The 19,208-nt window shown below is 38.0% G+C and overlaps 2 protein-coding genes across 3 annotated transcripts in view; one reads left to right on the top strand and one right to left on the bottom strand.

The window, feature by feature from the left end:
• Positions 1-18,909, top strand: part of tmem9 (transmembrane protein 9) — a 196,674-nt gene extending 177,765 nt beyond the window's left edge. The window contains exons 1-6 of one of the 2 annotated variants that reach the window (XM_056260931.1): positions 16,384-16,403; positions 16,743-16,843; positions 16,955-17,046; positions 17,164-17,272; positions 18,122-18,253; positions 18,644-18,909. In XM_056260931.1, the coding sequence (XP_056116906.1) occupies positions 16,748-16,843; positions 16,955-17,046; positions 17,164-17,272; positions 18,122-18,253; positions 18,644-18,775 (561 nt within the window). In that variant the 5' untranslated portion in view covers positions 16,384-16,403; positions 16,743-16,747 and the 3' untranslated portion in view covers positions 18,776-18,909. Of the gene's footprint in view, positions 1-16,383; positions 16,404-16,741; positions 16,844-16,954; positions 17,047-17,163; positions 17,273-18,121; positions 18,254-18,643 lie in introns of those variants that run through there. The other variant, XM_056260930.1, reaches the window with a different exon arrangement.
• suv39h1b (SUV39H1 histone lysine methyltransferase b) lies at positions 5,776-15,961 on the bottom strand. The gene is made up of 6 exons (XM_056260925.1): positions 15,886-15,961; positions 14,492-14,673; positions 10,947-11,600; positions 10,511-10,657; positions 10,187-10,316; positions 5,776-6,994 (listed from the first exon to the last, which is right to left on the bottom strand). Exons 1-6 carry the CDS (start codon positions 15,902-15,904, stop codon positions 6,861-6,863), a joined length of 1,266 nt encoding a protein of 421 aa, XP_056116900.1. The 5' UTR covers positions 15,905-15,961; the 3' UTR covers positions 5,776-6,860.
• Positions 18,910-19,208: the final 299 nt, after the last annotated feature.

Here is a 19,208-nt window from a genome sequence, read left to right as displayed (position 1 = left end):
ACGTTCTTTTCGAAGAACAGGGACGCGCTGGCCCACCCATGGCCCAGTCTACCACTGTATGCGTTCCCACCGGTCTCTATGATCCCTCAGGTCATCAGACGGATCAAGGAAAGCGGATGCTCAGTCCTCCTAGTAGCCCCCCTCTGGAAAACCCAGGCGTGGTTTCCAGAACTGGCACAGATGACGGACACTGTTCCCTGGCCAGTGCCAATGAGGAAGGACCTCCTCACACAGGCGAACTGGACGATCTGGCACCCTCGCCCCGACGGGTCCTCCATGTATGGACCTTGAAAGGGTATCCGGGGACCTCCCAGAAAAGGTCATAAATTCAATCACTGAGGCTAGAGCACAGTCTACTAGACGGCTCTATGCTCTGAAGTGGTCAGTATTCGTTGGCTGGTACTGAGCCAGAGACTTCGAGCCCCACTCATGTGAAGTGTCAGTGGTGCTCTCCTTCCTACAAGAGCTTTTGGATGCGGGTCGCTCCCCATCTACTCTCAAAGTGTCCGTGGCGGCCATGGCAGCTCACCATGCTCCTGTGGCTGGCCAGTCGCTGGGGAGAAATGACCTTATCGTTTGTTTTCTCAAAGGAGCCAGGAGGTTGAACCCCACCAGGCCCCCCACCATACCTTTCCACGGTCCTTGGGGCCCTAAAAGGGGGACCTTTCCACGGTCCTTGGGGCCCTAAAAGGGCCCCCGTTCGAACCGCTACAGTCGATCAATCTCAAGCCACTTTCGCTGAAGACTGCTCTGCTGTTGGCTTTGGCATCAGTTAAGCGAGTGGGAGATTTGCAGGCGCTCTCTGTGAGCCCCTCCTGTCTGGAATTTGGGATAAATTACTCTAGGATCATTCTCAAGCCAAGGCACGGTTATGTACCTAAGGTGCTCTCAACCCCGTTCAGAGCACAGGTCATTACTCTGTTAGCACTCCCACCCTCTGAGAATGATGTCTACTTTGCTAATCTAGCTAATTTAGTCTAATCTAAGCTACCGTTTAGGCAGTCAGAACAGCTCTTTGTTTGCTTCGGCGGCCGCACCAAAGGGGTTCCGGGCACGAAGCAGAGACTATCCAGATGGATAGTGGAAGCCATCTCACTGGCATACGCCTCTGTGGGCCAGGTTTGTCCCATAAAGCCCATTCCATGAGAGGCATGGCCTCATCGTGGGCGTGGTCCAGTGGTGTACCAATTCAAGATATTTGTGTGGCGGCCGGTTGGTCCCTCGCCGTCCACATTTGTCAGATTTTATAATCTAGAGGTACCTTGCCTGCAGGCCAAGGTCCTCTCAGTATGATATTTACTCGACGGTGTCTGTTTTTTTATCTGTCTAGCATATTACTGTACATAAGCACAAATAGTCCTAGGACGGTTATGAGCCACAGTTTTTATTCATGAACCCGACTCTGTCCGGTTAGTGTCATTATATACTGGGAGACTGATTATGGCTTGTTCTGTTGAGCCTCATGGTGTTCCGTAGGCTCCAGTTAATTCAGCCAATTGCTAATGTGCGGCATTTTACATTGTGTCTCCACTGCGTATTAGCCACGCAATACGAAGTGACCATTCTCAAAAGGGAACGTACTCGGTTACTAACGTAACCTCAGTTCCCTGAGAGTGAGGGAACGAGTATTGCGTAGCCTGCTGCACTATTGCAATCTGCCAGGATGTGTCGCTTCAGTCGATTTAAACCTGGTATTTTGGCCGAAATGAGCGATATTTATAGGCTTAGGCCAACGCCCATTTAGGCGCGCTCTGACGTACTCGGCGCCAAGTCAGTTGATTGGTCGCGCGTTCAGAGGCGCTCGGCCATTGGATGTGCAGTTGTTGCAGCACAGCCAATGAGTGAGCTAGACGCTCTGCTGCGTTTCACTGTGCAGCTGCACTGCGTTTTAAATTAAAGCTTCAATTTAAGATTTCAATTTAGAGGAAAAGGAGTTTCGCCACTGCGTATTAGCTACGCAATACTCGTTCCCTTACTCTCAGGGAACCGAGGTTACGTTAGTAACCGAGTACGTTTTCATGCTTTGAGTTTTAAAAAAGCAATAAGCTTAGTGTATACTACATATGTTAATTTATGTAACATATGTTACGCAGGAGTAACATCAGTTACTCCTGCGTAACTGAAGTAAACACAAAACTACCACAAAAAAAAAAACAGTGGAAAATAACCGGTATAAATTGTATTGCTTTAATTCTGTGTATGTTCTATGTAAATATTGTCAGTATTGTTGCATGTTTGACATGTACAACTTTAAACAGACTCAATTTATAGAGCTAAACAACATTCTTGCATTATCAGCATCACCTTGATCTTTTTTTTTTAATTTTTGTGTAATTTTGTCACAAACATTCAGAACAGTCTTTTGAAGATTTTGTTTTCATTGCTGCAATCTTCCCTTTTTGGCATGAGTTTCTGTGAAAAAGGCCAATGGGAACTGGCACAAGGTTCATGCTAACACAAATCACTTTCCCATTTGCACTTAGCATTTTAGTAGTTTAACCTTTTCACTTTTTTTGTCAAAATCTGTAAAAACAGTGATAGATATCTTCATATTCATATAAATTGTCTCTGGTTTTTTTTCTTTATAAAATTATCCTTTTTACTTCTTTTTTTTTACCAGTTATTAATAATGATCGATAAACTGATATGGTCTGAAACAACAGCATGTATTAAACATCAATGGGAAACTATACTAATATTAGTAGTGCTGGTGTCAATAATAATAATAATATGCATTTGCAAATTCATTTACTGTTGACTATCCAACTACTTCTAATTTCTCTAGCAATGAATATTACATTTCAAGTTTGTGCCATTCACCTTACACTTTTTGTTAGTCTGTAAAAATTCAAATTCATAATTCATAAATGCAAACAAATGTTTAATGCCTACAGCTTACATTCTTGCTTAAAAGTTCATAAATTATTTGGAATGGAAGCTTTTTTTTTGTTACTTTTCCTCTCTGTTGTAGACAAATTTGTCCAGTTCTCCAGAGTCCACCAGGAATTCCTCCAAGGCTGGATGTTCTCTATCCCCTTCAGATACTCCCTTCGGAGAACAACTTCCACTAGACTCAATGTCATCCAGTAATTCACCACAAACAGAAGAGTCTGGACTTCAGCCATTAATTCTATCCATCCCCCAATCACAATCAACCCAGCGGTCCTCTGAGGCACAAGATCAAGTCTATAATGTTGTCCCGTCCGTGTCCCTTTCCCTTCCTGCAGTTCTCATCCAGTGCTATGATGATCCAGAGACAACCAAGGATGAATTTAAGGATTCCAATAAACCCAACCAATCCCTTCATCCACAGACGGATGATTTCCAGCTTGAGATCTTAGTGCAAGTGCCTTTCGAGTTTGGCCAACCATCACCTGCTGGGATTCCAGACACGCCACATATCCAGGAAGAAGGTATGAAGGATGTTAAGGAGAAGGAAGATATTGAGGAAAATGTGGGCACATTGGAAGACATGCTAGAAGAATCAAGTCATAATATAGAAGAAGATAAAGCAGGAACTAACTTCCACATGTTGGAAGAAGCCAAGCAGCCTCCTTCGCCAAATGAGGTAAACAATACAACTGAAGGCATGGAGAAGCTAAGTCTGTCAAAATTACAGCACACTCTGAAGGAAGGAATTCAAGAACAGAAAGTAGAGCTTGTCTCTATATTCCGAGTCGAGACCACCAAGGCGGTTGAGGTGGAAAGCACCAAGATGGATGACGAGGAAACAGATGTTTTAGTGGCTTCCTGTTTGTCTCCCTCTCATTTAGGTCCCACAAGACAGAACAGAGAAACCCAAAGTTTACTCATCCAACAAATGTCTGATAAACTAGCAATCAAGCAACATCAGCAAGAGGAAGTATTTATTTTGGATCCAAGCGTTATCGACTCAGTCCTCCTTGAGGATCCAAAACTTGACGACCAAACAATTTCCATCATGTGTACTTCAGAACATCCAACAAGCAAACAAGAAAAGCCAAAACTGGTCAGCGTTTCTGAAACATCAGACTTTGATCTTCAACCTTCAACTGTTCACTCTTCAGCAGAAGATGATTTAACTTGTCAGGGTGATGAACCTTCCACTGCTCCACATCAGACATGTAAAAACTCTGAAACCCAGCACGCACTGCCAAGAACCGGCACTGAACTATCTCAAATATCAAAGGATCAGACTGAGGTTACTTTGGACACGTGTCTTATGGCCTCTGTGACCTTCTTCAGTGCTGTTATCTGCCTGGCTGTTGGGATTCGAGAGCCTAGTGTTTTTCTGTATGTGGGATTATTCCTGTTGTCCTTCTGGTTCTAATTTTTGTGCCAGTTTTCTTTCCCCTTCCATCCGTTTCTCTTAAAAAGCCTTAAGTCTTTACCTTCTTCCTTTCTCCCCAGTGCCTTGAGGAATTCCAAAGAAAAAATAAAAAAAAAGAACCATTGTTATGCTAACAGATCTGGTGTTATATTTGTGTTTATGTGGTTGTAAGTAGAGTGAGAGTTGGTTATTTTTTTTAAATGTAGGAGTTCAGCTTCTGCTTAATATATTGTGTATCATTCAGACTTATAGTATAAAATCTGCTGTGGTTAATATACCATACAATCGGAAATAATAGTTTGAGCAAGCAATGTGTATTTTAGCTGAATTACCTCATACATGATTGGTCATTGGAAATGTGGCTCAGCTCATTGATTCAAACACTAAATGTGTCTTTTTTTAGTGAGTTTCTCTACATATAATAGCTACTGGCCCCCTAAAGATTGCATTTGGTTATTTTATATACAAACTTGGAGTCATTTGTGAGTGGGATGGCTTGATGGTGAGTGTATGTAGTTTTGTGTGATAAGAAATGAGGCAAGGCTGGACAAACGGTGCAGGTTATTTCAGATAAGAATTATAGGAAAGTTTGAGTTTTAAGTGTAATTATATCTGAGGTTTTGCTTATACCACAATGTGTTCTCAGTGAGGAATTGAATTTGTAGATGTCTGTAAATCTAACCAGAGCGTCTCGGTATGGAGTATTTTAAGATACTAAGTTTGTATATGTTTATTCACTTATTGACACTGTGAAATTGTGTTTGATGTTATATGTGATCATTTTGTAACCTAGATTACACACTATATAAGTAAACGTTAAGCTTTGAGAGTATGCAACAATTTTGCACCCATCTGCATCCTAAAGGGTTAAAAAGCATTTAAAGCACTCCTATCTTTTTTCCTGTTAGTTAGCAGACAAGTATATTGCCTTTTGCAGTGCTCTTTAGAAGCGTGCCCCAAGCCTCTGATGTCACCCCAAAAGGTCACGCATTGCACTGAAGTCACTGCATCAGGTTACTGGGTGACTAAACACCATTGTAAGTAGAGAAGTTAGAGCTGTTCCTTGAAAAAATCTTTCACACTTGGTTCCCTTCATCCAAAAACTTTAGCCTTTGGGTCAATCATTTTATTGCTTTGTCATCTCACTGAATTAATGTGCAAAAAAGGTTGTAAACGCATTCTGTTCTCAATAACATACATGTTCACATGTGTTTTGTCAATATCAAGGAAGAAATAAAAGTCTATATAACTGATAAAACTGACCAATTTATTTCAGAGCTTTTTTTGTGTGCAGTCCTTCAATGTTAAAATCAAGCTTGCTGTCAATGTCAGTAAAATTATCCAAACTGAAATGAATCCAAATTTGGTAGTGAAGTTATATTCACAGAGCAGTATAACTCATATGATTTAGACACAAGGTTTGTTGCACACGCACGAGTGTGTGATAAATGTGAGGTCTGACAAAGTAACTCGATTTTCTTTAATACAAAACATAAAAATAACAAGTGGTAGTCTTAATATATATATACATATGCACAGATTTGGTTGAGGGTGATAGTTATAAAATTGTGTGAATTTAATAAGGAAATGTTCCTGAGCATAAACTAATCCAGAATGTATGTATCATCAATCTACAGAACACATTCCAGTTTCACTGTCCAGTTCTGAAAAACCACCTGAGCTGTGTTTCCCAAATATTGCAAGCACAAGTAGACTAGAAACAACTGCCACACTTGGTTCATGAGACATTTCGGAAAAACAACCCTGAATAGTAGTCAGACAGATCAGTGAAATAACCAAGCACTCCCACTCATTTATGCATCCATGAAGTCCAGCTCTCAAATACATTCAATGAAAGACCAGTTTGACAGTATGAATATAGTTTGTCATGTGTTAGACTATATTCACATAAAACAGAATAACATTTTGCATGCGTGAAAGGCAACATCTCATGTAGGTCCACCTCCCTCTGTCTAACAAACTTCTCTTCTGTGCATTAATAGTACAATTTTGCCACCTGGTGGTAATTTAAAGTCATTCAAAAAAATAGAAGGAAGGACATTGAAGATTTTGTTATATTTTACACTGGTCTAAAGATATGTGCTAAAAACAGGCCAAAAGGTTACACTACAAAAGTGTGATTGAAAAAGTAAAAAGAACCCCTCCTAATCAAACATATGACCATTTAAATGTTTAAAAATTTCAAATCATTTGTGTAAGAATTCCATGGTGTCAAGGACTTTGATATGATTTAAAATGTGATTTTAAAACAATTACTGGAAGGCCCCTTTTTTTACTTTACACATCTTTTCTAACGGAAAAAATCGAAAGATTAATGGCACATTTTATACACTATTTAAAGCAGACAACAATTTTGAAAAATCAGGACAAATGTATCTTGGGGAAATTAAAAAAAACCTTAAATATATACTTAAAATTCAATGAAGTATTACAAAACACCTGCCAAAACGGTTTCTAAACTGCAGAAGCTTTCAACATATTCACTTGAACACATGATCTTCTTTCAGTCCCTCTTCAGCATGAACATCCTCTAAAAGAGGTACTTTCGACATGTCGCCACCCCACATTTGCACTCCATGCGCATACGTTTCTTAGGGGATCCTGGGAGTCCCGTCAGACTGAAATTAGAATCCATCTTCGTGCTCTCTGCATCTACTGGATCAACTATAGGGAAAATGAGAAAGAAAATTTTGATTTAACTTCAAATCATTCAATAATTTGGTATGATTCTTTTCAGTGTTTTTGAAAGAAGTCTCTTTTGCTCACCAAAGCAGCATTTATTTGATCAAAAATATAGTAAAAAACAAAGCCATATTGTGAAATATTATTCCAGCTTAAAATAACTTTTGTATTTAAATATATTTTAAAATTAGGGGAGTAACGGTTCACAAAATTCACGGTTTGGTTCGATGACAGTGGTGTCGCGGTTCAGTACGTTTTCGATACAGCAAGAAGAAAGAAATGCCAGAGAAATGTCCTTGATTTAAAAAAGAAAATTATTTAAAACTAACATAAAGCATGATCTTTTTTTACTTTGAACAATGATGGAGCTATACTTGACCCATCTTCTGGGGTCTTCTCAGCAGCATATAAAACAAAAACAGCTACTTTCAAAAAAATGAAATGTAATATTGTAGTAGTTATAAACAAATACAAAGAAAAGAACAATTTTGTATTTATATGGAACTCTGTGTGCTTTTACTCAATAAAAAAAAAAAAAAAAAAATCCAGAAAGATGAGTGTCCACTAAATGCTGCGGGGATAGTTTGTAGTGTGTGTTTCTCCTTGTTTTTGTCTAGTTCCAGTTATTGACACACTGGGGTGATGTCAGCGTAAATGAGTAAACATGTTTAAAGTTTTCCCACTAGTGTAGCCTATTGTCATGTACAGGGCTCCAGACTTTTGACAATTTTAGGCGCACAAGCAGAACATTTAGGGGCACACCTTAAATCCACCTGCAGCGCAGTTATTCACATTTTCCCCCAGATGCCTTGGTGATAAATAATCGTAACTTACAGAAATTACAATGTGCAGTTTTATTTTAAGTTTGCAAGGCTCCAGATTAACATTTGAGGCCAGCATTTTTATTCATAATGTCGAAATAAAAATTCAAAATCAAAATGATTAAAAAAATAAATATTTGGGAGTGGAAATGGCAGCCACCTACTGGTTACAATGGTAATTTAATGTCTTTTTTATTTTTAAATAAGTGCTAGTTTTCCTACATCTTGAAACTTTTAGTTTTATAAATGGGGGTAATCTTTGAAGGATGAACAAATAATGTTTTGGTCATCACATTAAAATATGATAATATTTGAGTTTTGAAGACAGTGCTGGAAAAAGATGTGTGACGTACTTGAAAGCATTTTACTATTCCTGCCAAACTTCCATGGTTACAGTTATTGTTACTACATTAAATCCATAGTGAATGTTGCTGATCTGTGGACTTAAAGCCTATAGCTAGTTCATTCATGGCACAATGTTTCTCCTGGTTTCCACGTCAGCGCTGTTTGATCAAATAGAGATCTACGGTTAATAACGGAGAAATTTGAATGCTTCTCACTAGATCTCGCAGAGATGTTATTACTTCTATGGCGAATTCAAATGCTTTCTTTACTGGATCTCTTAGTGCTGTGTAGTAACAGTGTCGCTTGATCAAGATCGGCTCGCGCTGCACTGAAATTGGTCCAAACTGATAAATGGTCCATGAAGCACAAATGAGTAGCGCAGTTTCGTTCCGCTTTCATTACGTATGTCATTCGATGTTGGGCAATGTTGTGGCGGTCGTGCCAGGGCGACTGCTAACAAAATTTTGGTCACCACGGCAGGAAAAATGGTCCAACTAATCGTTTGGTTTGTAATGTGTACCAAACGCCTCGTACTGAACAGTTGAATACAAATATGTGTATTGTTACACCCCTATTTAAATGTAATTTATCTCTGTAATGGGAATGCTAAATTTTCAGCAGGCATTAGTGGTCGACCGATATATCGCCAAGGCCGATATATCGGCCGATATTTGGCATTTTTAAAATATCAGCATTAGCCGATAAGTTTTTCTGATTAGCCGATGTGTAAGAAGCGGGACTTTTATTTTAACGGCGCTCCAGACTTTTATTTTAACGGGCGGCGCTGAGCCTGATCACACAGCGCTCACTCACATTCTCCGTCTTCATTAGTTTACGATCTGTCAGTCATCTAATACTTTGTTAGACAGAACTGGTAAACAAAGAAAGTATATGTTATGCGAAAAAGTAAAGCGTTGCTTTTATATTATTTGTAACAGAAAAGGCAAACAATCAGGCTAAAATACTTAATCATTTACCATCAACATTCAGCAAATGTGCATCTACATCATTTAACAAATCTCTGAATATCTAATAAACATTTAATTTCACAAACCTTGCTGATTTAATCGAATCCAGCGGTGATATCTTATGAAGTGTGCATTTGTTGCCTGCATAAACGTGTTACTGCGAGTGACGGTTGGTCCGTGCAAAGTGCGTGAATGCGAACAGAAGATCAGCTTCACAGGAGACGCGATCGAAAAACTTTAAATCCTTCATTTTAAAATATGCTGTGCTATAGTAAAGTTGCCCACTGTGTCATATTCATATCGTTTTCACTGTGTGCTGTATGTAAAATTAGCGTTACCTTGTCTTTATTTGAAAAAAATATGATTACCAGTGCACACGAAATTACCAGATTACTGTGTGCCCTGTTACAGTGTTTACTTCCTTTTTATTCACATATTCATTTATTTTTAACCAATTACTTTATTTGTGAAAAATACTGTAATAGGATTGCAGATTCAAGAAGTTGCCATCTAAAGTATTAACATGTTTATTTTAAGGATTTGTTTTCTAATTTATTAAATATTGATTAAAATAAATATAAAGTATATATATATATATATAAATATCGGCTTTATATCGGCCATCGGCCACCCTGCTGTCTAAGATGTCAGCATCGGCAATCAAAAAAACAATATTTGTCGACCACTAGCAGGCATTATTCCATTATTCAGTGTCACGTGATCCTTCAGAAATCATTCTAATATACTGATTTGGTTCTCAAGTAATAGATGAATATGAATAGAAAGTTCAAAATAACCACATCTATTGGAAATATAACTCTTACATAATGACAATATGACATACTTTAAAATTATAAATGTCGCTGTCACTTTTGATCAATTGAATGCATCATTGTTGAATCAAAGTATTCATTTCCAAAAAAAAGACTGACCCCAAACTTTTGAACGGTAGTGTATGTATCAAGGCCAAGTTAATGACCCCAAATCACTTGTCAAGCTGCAGACTACTTTTTTCTATACAGTGACAGTCCCATACATACTCTTCATTTTGTAGTCAAAGGTGAGCTCCTCTCCTGCCTTTATCCCACGTGTGGCAAAGAACGCTATCCGTGGCAGCCGCTCATCCAGGTTATCAATAAACACATTATATACCTGAAGGTTTGGGTCACACTGAGGACACAAACGAAGAAAATACTTTTGTGACATTTAATTTACTGCCTTTAAATGACAAGCTACAGTTTAAGTGATGTCAAGTAAAATGTGTTGTGATTATTGCTGACATTTAGGGAAATGTAAGATTCAATTCATAGATATAAAATAAAAACATGTCTATTTCAAGTAGATGCAAGCTCAAGTCCACTCACGCTGTGATTGACAAAGTGGGAGATGTTTCCATAGTAAGCAGCATCCACAGTGTACTCGTCGTCCACATAATCCAGGTCAAAAAGGTAGGTGGCGCCTTCTTTGTCGTATATTTGACCTCTGCGCTCTGCTTCTTCTGTCGTAATGATCTAAAGAAAAACAGAAAAAAGAGAGTTTAACAATCATGAAGCCAGACTTATTATTGGGAAAGACAGATAAACAGCCAATCAGCCATCACAAGGAACATTGTTTGCTTGATAATGCCACTAATCTACTAAAGCAAAACATGTACCCATGATTACACGGCAATGATCAACTGAAAGTGAACAAAACGAACCACTTGTCTAAACCAAAATGATAAAATGTCACAAAAATTCATAGAATATTTAAAAATATCTGATCCAGTAACTATATGACTTAAGCCTCCGTGCTTCTTACCTCCCCAACGTACTCCATGACGAAAGTGTTCTTGCGAATGCGCTCCATGGTCCGTACCCCCCAGCCCCTGCCATTGTCTGTTCTAAAAATGCAGAGGGAATACCGAATGCCCTTCTGCACCACTCTGTTGAGGCAGTCGAGCCCGCAGCGGCACCGCTTGTTGCATTCGTAAATGGGCAACCCGGGCCGAATTCGGACCTGGCCTAACTCAGTGTAAGCAAACTTGTGCTGTGATGCTCCGGCACAGCAGCCCTCCACGGGGTTGCCCAGGCAGTCTGTGCATTCGCAGCCCACAGACACCTCATTCAGCATGATCCCATCACCAACTTTATAGTCATTTATGTAGGTGAAGTTCTTAGGCGGGCCCTCCAGGTCGACCAGGTTCCGGACATAGATGTGGCCCTTGTGGGCGCCCAAGCTGTTGAGGTGTACCTCCCACTGTTTAAGGGTCTGCCGGAGTTTCGCCCGCTGGATGAGCTGCGACGCGGTGGCAGGGTCAAGCCGACGAGGGGCGGAACGCTTCTTCTGTCTACGCATCTCCACATTCAGGTCCTCCCAGAACTGGTTGAGCAGATCTACGCACTTCAGGTTCTTCCGAGGTTCCCATGTGTTGCTGGATTCAGGGAACCCCTTCCATTTCACCAAATATAACTCCTGTAAAGGGAGTAACAGGGATTGTAGTGAACTTAAATGCATTTAGATCTGGATACATTTTTGCTTTGATAAAACTAAATTTTACCCTTCATGTAGTAGAATTTACTTTCACTATATATCTACTCCAAAGGGAGATATTTTATTTAACAGAATCCACTTTCCAAGAACTTCAAAACTGCAAGGCTTCATCAAAACCGAAACTAAACAACACGTTCGGGACAGACTGGGAGAGGAGCTGTAATAATGTAAAAATACTATGTTTTTTGAACAATCAAGCATGAAAACATATTCTAATTACTCTAGTACACCCCAAAAACAAAATCAAGACTTTGTGAAATGGGCATAATAGGACCCTTTTAAGTGATCCTAAACAGTTGGGAGAAAATCAGACGTGTATCAGTTTATTGGGTCAATGCATGAGGTCTTAAAGGTTGACATGAAACGGAAGTTGTGATAGACTTTTCTTTTCCTCTTGTGACATATATCCAAATGAAACGGCTTCTCAAACTATAATTTTTTTAGGGCTGGACTTGATTTTGTCAATTGGGAATTAGGCTTGCCGCGATAGACGGTGTTGACGGTGTTAACGGTTTTAAGCCCCATCACCGGTGACATCACTTTCCCACCGTGACACCGCGATGTCTTGACTTTTTTTAAGTATTCGTTTTTGCTAAAATATTTATTTGAATTAATTAAAAATAATAATTATCAATTATTTAGTTCAGAAGAGAGCATACATTATAATTAAAAACTGAACTGCGCAGTGCGTGCCAAGAGCCAGTCACGTCACAGATCAGCAAGCATCAGGAGTCAAATTCCATTTAGCACGTGTGGAGATTTTATATTCGTCTCTTATTTATTTGGTTTTATCTTATTTAAACTTTGTGTAATTTATTTAGGCCTATTTTATTTTCTTATTCATTAATAAACGTTTTATGGTTCTTATTTGTTTGGGCCCACAGTTTGCCGATTTTCACTTTTTTCAGCCTATGCATGGGGTTATTTTTATTCGTTCGTTATGCTAATAAAAGTTCTGTCTATAAATAAAAGTTTTATTATCAGCGAGTTTTGAATTGTCAGCGCTGAATTGCCAATGGACGCTTATTTCGAAAGTGAAAGTATAACGCGCGCACGCATTTAAAAGCTATTTAACCCCCCGCCCCGCCCCCCACGGTGACACCGGGATTACCGGTGTTGTCACACGTCGAATAACCGGTGGGAAATTTTCCTCACCGCCGCAACCCTATTGGGAATTGATTGGATCATTGTGTTTAGTAAACATGTCATCACAGAAGAGATGGGAGGGGAAGTTATTTTGATTAAAACTTACAAAAGTACACAGATATTTAAAAAAAATTATATTTATAGATGAATAAATAATTTATAATTCATTGTCAATTTTTATTTCATGGTGAATACCTGCTGCTGTCTGTGTCATTAATGTTAATCAAACAACGAATGATAAAGAGAAAATCACTCACTGCTCTTGACTGAATAACTATTTTACTATTTTAATAAGCATCCATTTATATTTAAAGGCACACTGTGGAACTTTTCAACCTTTATAATATATTACCAAAACCCATTGAGATGGTACATCGACTTACAATAGGTTGAATGACACGTCTGCCGAAGCCTGAAGGTGTCTGTATCGCTTTTACTAGCACTATGTAACTTCGGGTTTCGGGTAGGAACCCGAGCACAAAAAGAACTCAAAAAGTTCTTTCACAAAAAGAACAAAGAGAAAATTCGACCGCTTTACGGCATACGTCACTTCCCCCACCACCCCAACTTCCTCAAATTCTAACGTGAGAGCTCAACTCGCGTTTGATTGCCGACGTCTGTATGTTGTCGTCATGGCTGAATCAACAGCTACTCGGAAGAAAGCAAAAATTTTGTCAGAGGAGACCAAAAAAAGAAAAAGGGGGAGTTTAAAATAAACATCGGCATAAAAGTGTATATATAATGTAATATTTACTGCGAATTCGTGTAACAAAACTGATATAAGTCACAACATACTGCCGTATACAAAGGTAAATGTTTTTTTTCCTTTCAGCTCATATATGTTTGTATTTGTGTAAAAGGAAAAACAAACTGAAGACTACAAATAACGGAAATATGTAGTGAGTTATATCAGTTTTGTTACACGATTTCCCGACTACTCGATTTCATCTCCAACCCATTGCAAAGATATCCTGAAGACGTTAATTGTTTGCTTCAGGTGTGTTTGATTAGGGTTTCGAGATGAACTGTGCAGGACAGACGATCGGCAGGAGCAGGATTGGGCAACCCTTGTCAATGCGACTTACCTGATCAGACATTGTTTTCTGCGTATGCTACTTTTATTCAATTTGTTTTCTTTATAGGATTTATATTAGTAATCTTATATTTATATTATTATTTTGGTCAGTAGTGAATCGATTAACTTTCTCCAACATACAAATCAAATGCCGTCTGCACACACATAAAGACACGGGAGGCTGACCGGTTGACTGTTGACTTTTGCGACAATGCTGCGGCGCTTGTGGCCTCTAGGAGCACTAGAAGTGAAAATTACAGGTCGAGCGCACCCTAGTGGCCAAAAATTCCACAGTGTGCCTTTAATTCATACAGTGAAGACAGCGCAGTGTTTTTACATTTTATTATCCAATTTCTGGAGTATCTCTTACTACGTTTAATTTGTATCTTTGTTCTATTAGGCTATAACTGTCCTACTGTTTGTAATTTGCTTCTTTGTTCTTATTTTTAAACAACACAAATAACTAGGCTATATTGAGATATATATTGTTATCATGCAATAAAATTTCTCATATCGTGAAAATAATATTCTGGTCATTCATATCACCCACCGCTAATGTGAGACCAATTACAAGCCAGAGGTTTATGCTCACCTGTACGGTTTGTGTCTTCCCATCGGTGATAACTTTCTTTTTGTAGTCGCAAAGGTATTCTACCTCAAAGTCGCACAGGTTGTTCTTGTTGATGCCTAGGTCGCCGCATACCACCCCCTGCTCTCGACAGATCACTTCCAGCTGGTCTGCGTTGGCAATGCATGCTACCCTACACACTTGACCTACAAGAACAATTAGATGTTAATAGATGTTAATAATCAAAATTTATGAAAATATTTCTGAAAATAAATTCAGAAAATAGCTGAAGTCCACATGCCTGTAAACTAGGAGTCTGCTGAGAATTTAACAGCAAAGATTTTACAAAATGGATTTTAAGTGTAATATATATGTATACATACGCACACTACTGTTCAAAATTGTTAAAAAATATTTTATTTATTTTAAGATTTATTAGTTAACTTGTTGTATGGATTTAATTTGGTTTCTAAATGATATTTTTGAAAAGTGCTACCCAAATAATTTTAAATTAAATTAAGAATCTAACATTCTAAAATTGGGTTAAAAAAAAATGTTGCTAACTTGTATTGCAAATATTGTCTGTAAAATATTTTAACATTCTTCAGTACAATTACAAACAAAAGCCAATTTAATTGATTTTACTATTTCATGTAATTTTCCATAGAGGTCCTTAGAAATGAAAATATATAACTGCTTGTATATTGAAGGAAGGGGGCTCCCTGACAAGGGAATCATCATCATAGACCCCTATCTCATGATTCTTTTCATTAAAAAGCTTGAAAGACTGCAGTAAACCACGCAGCACCACAGAACAACATGAAAGTTAAACATTTATTAAAATATTGTACAGATAACTGGATCATTTTGCCAGTTTGAGATAAAAAAAATCCTTACAAGAAATCAAACATGTGTCATCACTAACCAATGGGCCATTTAATAAACTGGCTAAGACTAATCGTAATTAGTAAGAATAGACATGAGATGTAAACCTAAACTAAGTGGGTAAACAACGACAGAGGCGTAGATTAACATGTTGAGGGGAAATGTGCTTTTTTTCATGCGTCCAGTGTTCAGACATACGGAATAGATCATATTCCTCATAAGAACGGGAAAGTTAGCTAAACATTGAAAATTATGCTTGCTAACTACTGAATGTACACACTTTTGCACCAATTGTGACGCTGTACAACTTTACAAAGAGCTTGTTGAATGTGTTGCGTGAGCGCGCGGTGGCCATAACATCGACCATCGATGTGAGTTTGTATCAACAACTCGCAGCAAAGATTCTTCCAAATCGGAGTGTTTGTTTCCGGGGTTTCTTTGAAAATACATAATTTAACGAACAACTCGTGTAATAGAGATGACATATATTAAGTAAACCGTTGTTTCTGAACGATTAAACTACACTTTCTTACCTTTCAAATTTTCCGCCATCTTCCGACCGCCGCCAAAATTATAAGATTAAAAGGCTGCTCGATGATTGGAGGCGGCACAGTCTGAGTGACGGGTTGGGAAACCAATAGAGACAGAGTAAACTGTTTATGGGAAGTTTGAACAAAGTTGGGTTTATGTATGGCTAGACTTTTTGCGCTTATTTCCTTTCTGGTGGTTTACAAAATCTTAAGTCTGCGTTTCTTATTTGTGTGCAGTCAATAAGTAGTTATTTATATGTTCATTATCTCTATTTTATAATATAAATTTGGGGACATAACAATTCATAAAGATATCACGAGTTTGTTTTTCTATGGAACAAATAAATAACGTTATTTCATTTCAGTTCGTAATAAAACATGTTGTGACGTCTTTTAATTTGCTTTTCACCGGTCATAAAGGCGGGACATCTAGCATCACGTGACACAGTCTACACAGAAACAATCCTCAACTTCCGGAGAAAGTCAACATATGTTTGATGGGCATTGATGTTATATTAAAGGTGCGTATATGCATTTATTTATACGTTTGCAGTTGCGCATGTAGCATTTAGCTTAAACATTTGATTTGAAAGATTTAATAGTACTTTCTCTTTAAATACACAATAGAGAGGGGAAAAGGCCTAAACTGTGGATTGTGTCCCCGGGTGTCTATCAGCTTTATACAAGCCACTCAATAATAAAATAATAAAACTGATTAGGAGTATATTGTTTAGGTCCCACATGAATAAGAATTTCAACCGATGACTAGTCTTGTTTGCTTTAATACTGACTGTCCCAGTTCAATTTAAGCAATTGCCTTCAGTAAAACAATAAATAAAGTAAATGATGTTTATGTGCAGGCGTCATGTCATCCAGCATTGCTCAAAATCTTCGAGCACCAGCACTCGTTCTGCTGTTTCTTGTTCTCATAGACGTGAAATCAATTGCTCATGCAGATAAGGTACAATTATCCCCTGACACATGTCCATTAAATGTATGCTCTTCATGTTTTCCCACTTACCGGTGTGTCAAATATTCCCTAAACATGTCACTTAATATGTTCCTTACACAGAGTTTTGAAGATGTGCGTTGCAAGTGCATCTGTCCACCTTACAGAAACATCAGTGGGCATATCTACAAAAGAAACGTGACCCAGAAAGACTGGTGAGAATCTGCATAGACCTGTGTTGTGTGTAAAGGAAATTATATATAGATGAATAAACTGTCTTATAAGATTTTCTTTTTCTCTGAGTTATTTCTTTTTTATGTATTGGTTTGTAGTAACTGTCTGCATGTGGTGGAGCCCATGCCAGTGCCTGGCCATGATGTGGAGGCCTACTGTCTGCTCTGTGAGTGCAAGTATGAAGAACGAAGCAGCAACACCATCAAGGTATTGAGCAACTTCCGATAATCAATAAATTCTACTTAAAATTAAAGTTATGTTTATTATAAGCTGCTTTCTTGCCTTTTATAATGTAGTACAAAGGGTATTAAAGTCACCATAAAATCAAAATTGAACGTTTTTTAATGGAACATTGCAGTTTGTTATATAAATGATTTATATTTGCACATCTTTATTATTAACTTCTCTTATCTGATGATGTGTTTACTGGCGTGAGGGCGGGACAACCTCACTGCAAAAAATGCATTTCTTACTTAGTATTTTTGTCTTGTTTCCAGTCCAAATATCTAAAAATTCTTAAATCAAGAAGTATTTACTAGATGAGTAAGATATTATGCCCTGTTTTCCGGGGGAATTAATCAAAATGAAGTGAGTTGATGCTTAAAAATAGCAAAATTATCTGTCAATGGAGTAAGAAAAATAATATTAATTCAAACAGAAACAAGCTAATTTTTCTGACCCCATTGGCAGATATTTTTGCTTGTTTTAAGCAAAAACTCACTTAATTTTTATTTATTTCCCCAGAAAACAAGACTTAATATCTTATGTCATTTTACTACTTTAGTAAATGCATCTTGATTTAAGAAATGTTTGATATTTGGACTGGAAACAAGACAAAAATACTGAGTAAGAACATAATTTTTTGCAGTGCTGTCACTCACATGACATCACAGCAATAGTTAACCACAACAATCCAATCAATTCCCCAAGGACAAAATCAAGTCAAATTTTCTTGTTCGAGAAGTCGTTTCACTCAGATACACATCACAAAAGGAAAGAAAATACTATCGCAACTTCCGTTTCTTGTCTACTTTGATATTTTTGTATATTTCCTAGGTGACCATTATCATCTACTTGTCAGTGGTTGGAGCTCTTCTGCTGTACATGCTGTTCCTGCTTCTAGTTGATCCTCTGATCCGCAAACATGATCAGTACACCATTCCACTGCACAACGAGGAGGATTCTGAGGTATGTCCTCATCTGTGCTAATTTGACCTAATTTATTGTTGCAAAAGTTGACTTGGAATCTAAATTAAATATTTGTGAGCAAAACAAATCTTTAGGTATAACATTGGGAAATATTTTCTCTAAATAGCACAACATTGCTTGTCACACACACTGTCTCAAAAATGAAGACACATTTTCTGTTGAATGTGCATTTACAGAACAAACAAAGATTTTCAGATTTTGGTCCCTCACTCACTAACTTCATAACTAACAAAAAAGTAATTGTATTACTATTTAACAAGTAAATGGTATTAATGATAAAACAGTCTTTTGATTAAAGAAAATATTTGTGCTATAGTTCATATTTTGTTAGATTTAGATATTAATTGTGCTCATTGTTTCTCCCGACAGGACGTGAGGCCGCATGTGGATGGCCGTGGGAACACGGTGCTGGAGAGGGTAGAGGGAGCTCAGCAGCGCTGGAAGAAACAGGTCCAGGAGCAGCGAAAGACTGTGTTTGATCGCCACAAGCTGCTCAGCTAAGCCCTCAGACTCCAGCTGGGGAAAAGGACAAAATGGGCACCACTGACTGAGACAACATTTGCATGTTTGTCTTACAATTTCAGCTTTTATGGCAATGTATTTTCAGTTGGCCTGATGCTTGTGTATTATTATTATTTATTATTATTATTATTTTAATTGTATGAAGGCTGACTTGATTGTATTCAGCTTTCAAACTGCAGCTGTGAAAACATTTAGTAGCTTGCTGTTAACATAAATGATGGGAATCAACCAGCCCCAGTTAGTCTTACTCCAGTGGTCACCTTTACATTTCTCACCCAACAACTTGAATATATCAGTGTTGCCACTACTTTGCTTTGAAATTGCATTGCAAAGGATGAGATTGCAATAAAAATAGTGTAATCTGGGGAGCATTGATATGGAACTGTATGCAATCTAATATAGATGCACATAT

This window comes from Rhinichthys klamathensis, unplaced genomic scaffold (assembly GCF_029890125.1).
Source record: "Rhinichthys klamathensis goyatoka isolate OS25496 unplaced genomic scaffold, OSU_Roscu_1.1 h1tg000180l_1, whole genome shotgun sequence".
Classification (NCBI taxonomy): domain Eukaryota; kingdom Metazoa; phylum Chordata; class Actinopteri; order Cypriniformes; family Leuciscidae; genus Rhinichthys; species Rhinichthys klamathensis.
The sequence above is the reverse complement of the archived record's forward strand: the minus strand, read 5'-3'. Positions and strand labels throughout refer to the sequence as shown.

Coding starts and splice junctions, on each gene's coding strand:
- suv39h1b (XM_056260925.1), bottom strand. Junction 11,601..14,491: donor GGAAGACACAAACCGTACAG/GTGAGCATAAAC, acceptor CTCCCTTTACAG/GAGTTATATTTGGTGAAATG. Junction 10,658..10,946: donor TCATGGAGTACGTTGGGGAG/GTAAGAAGCACG, acceptor GTTTTTCTTTAG/ATCATTACGACAGAAGAAGC.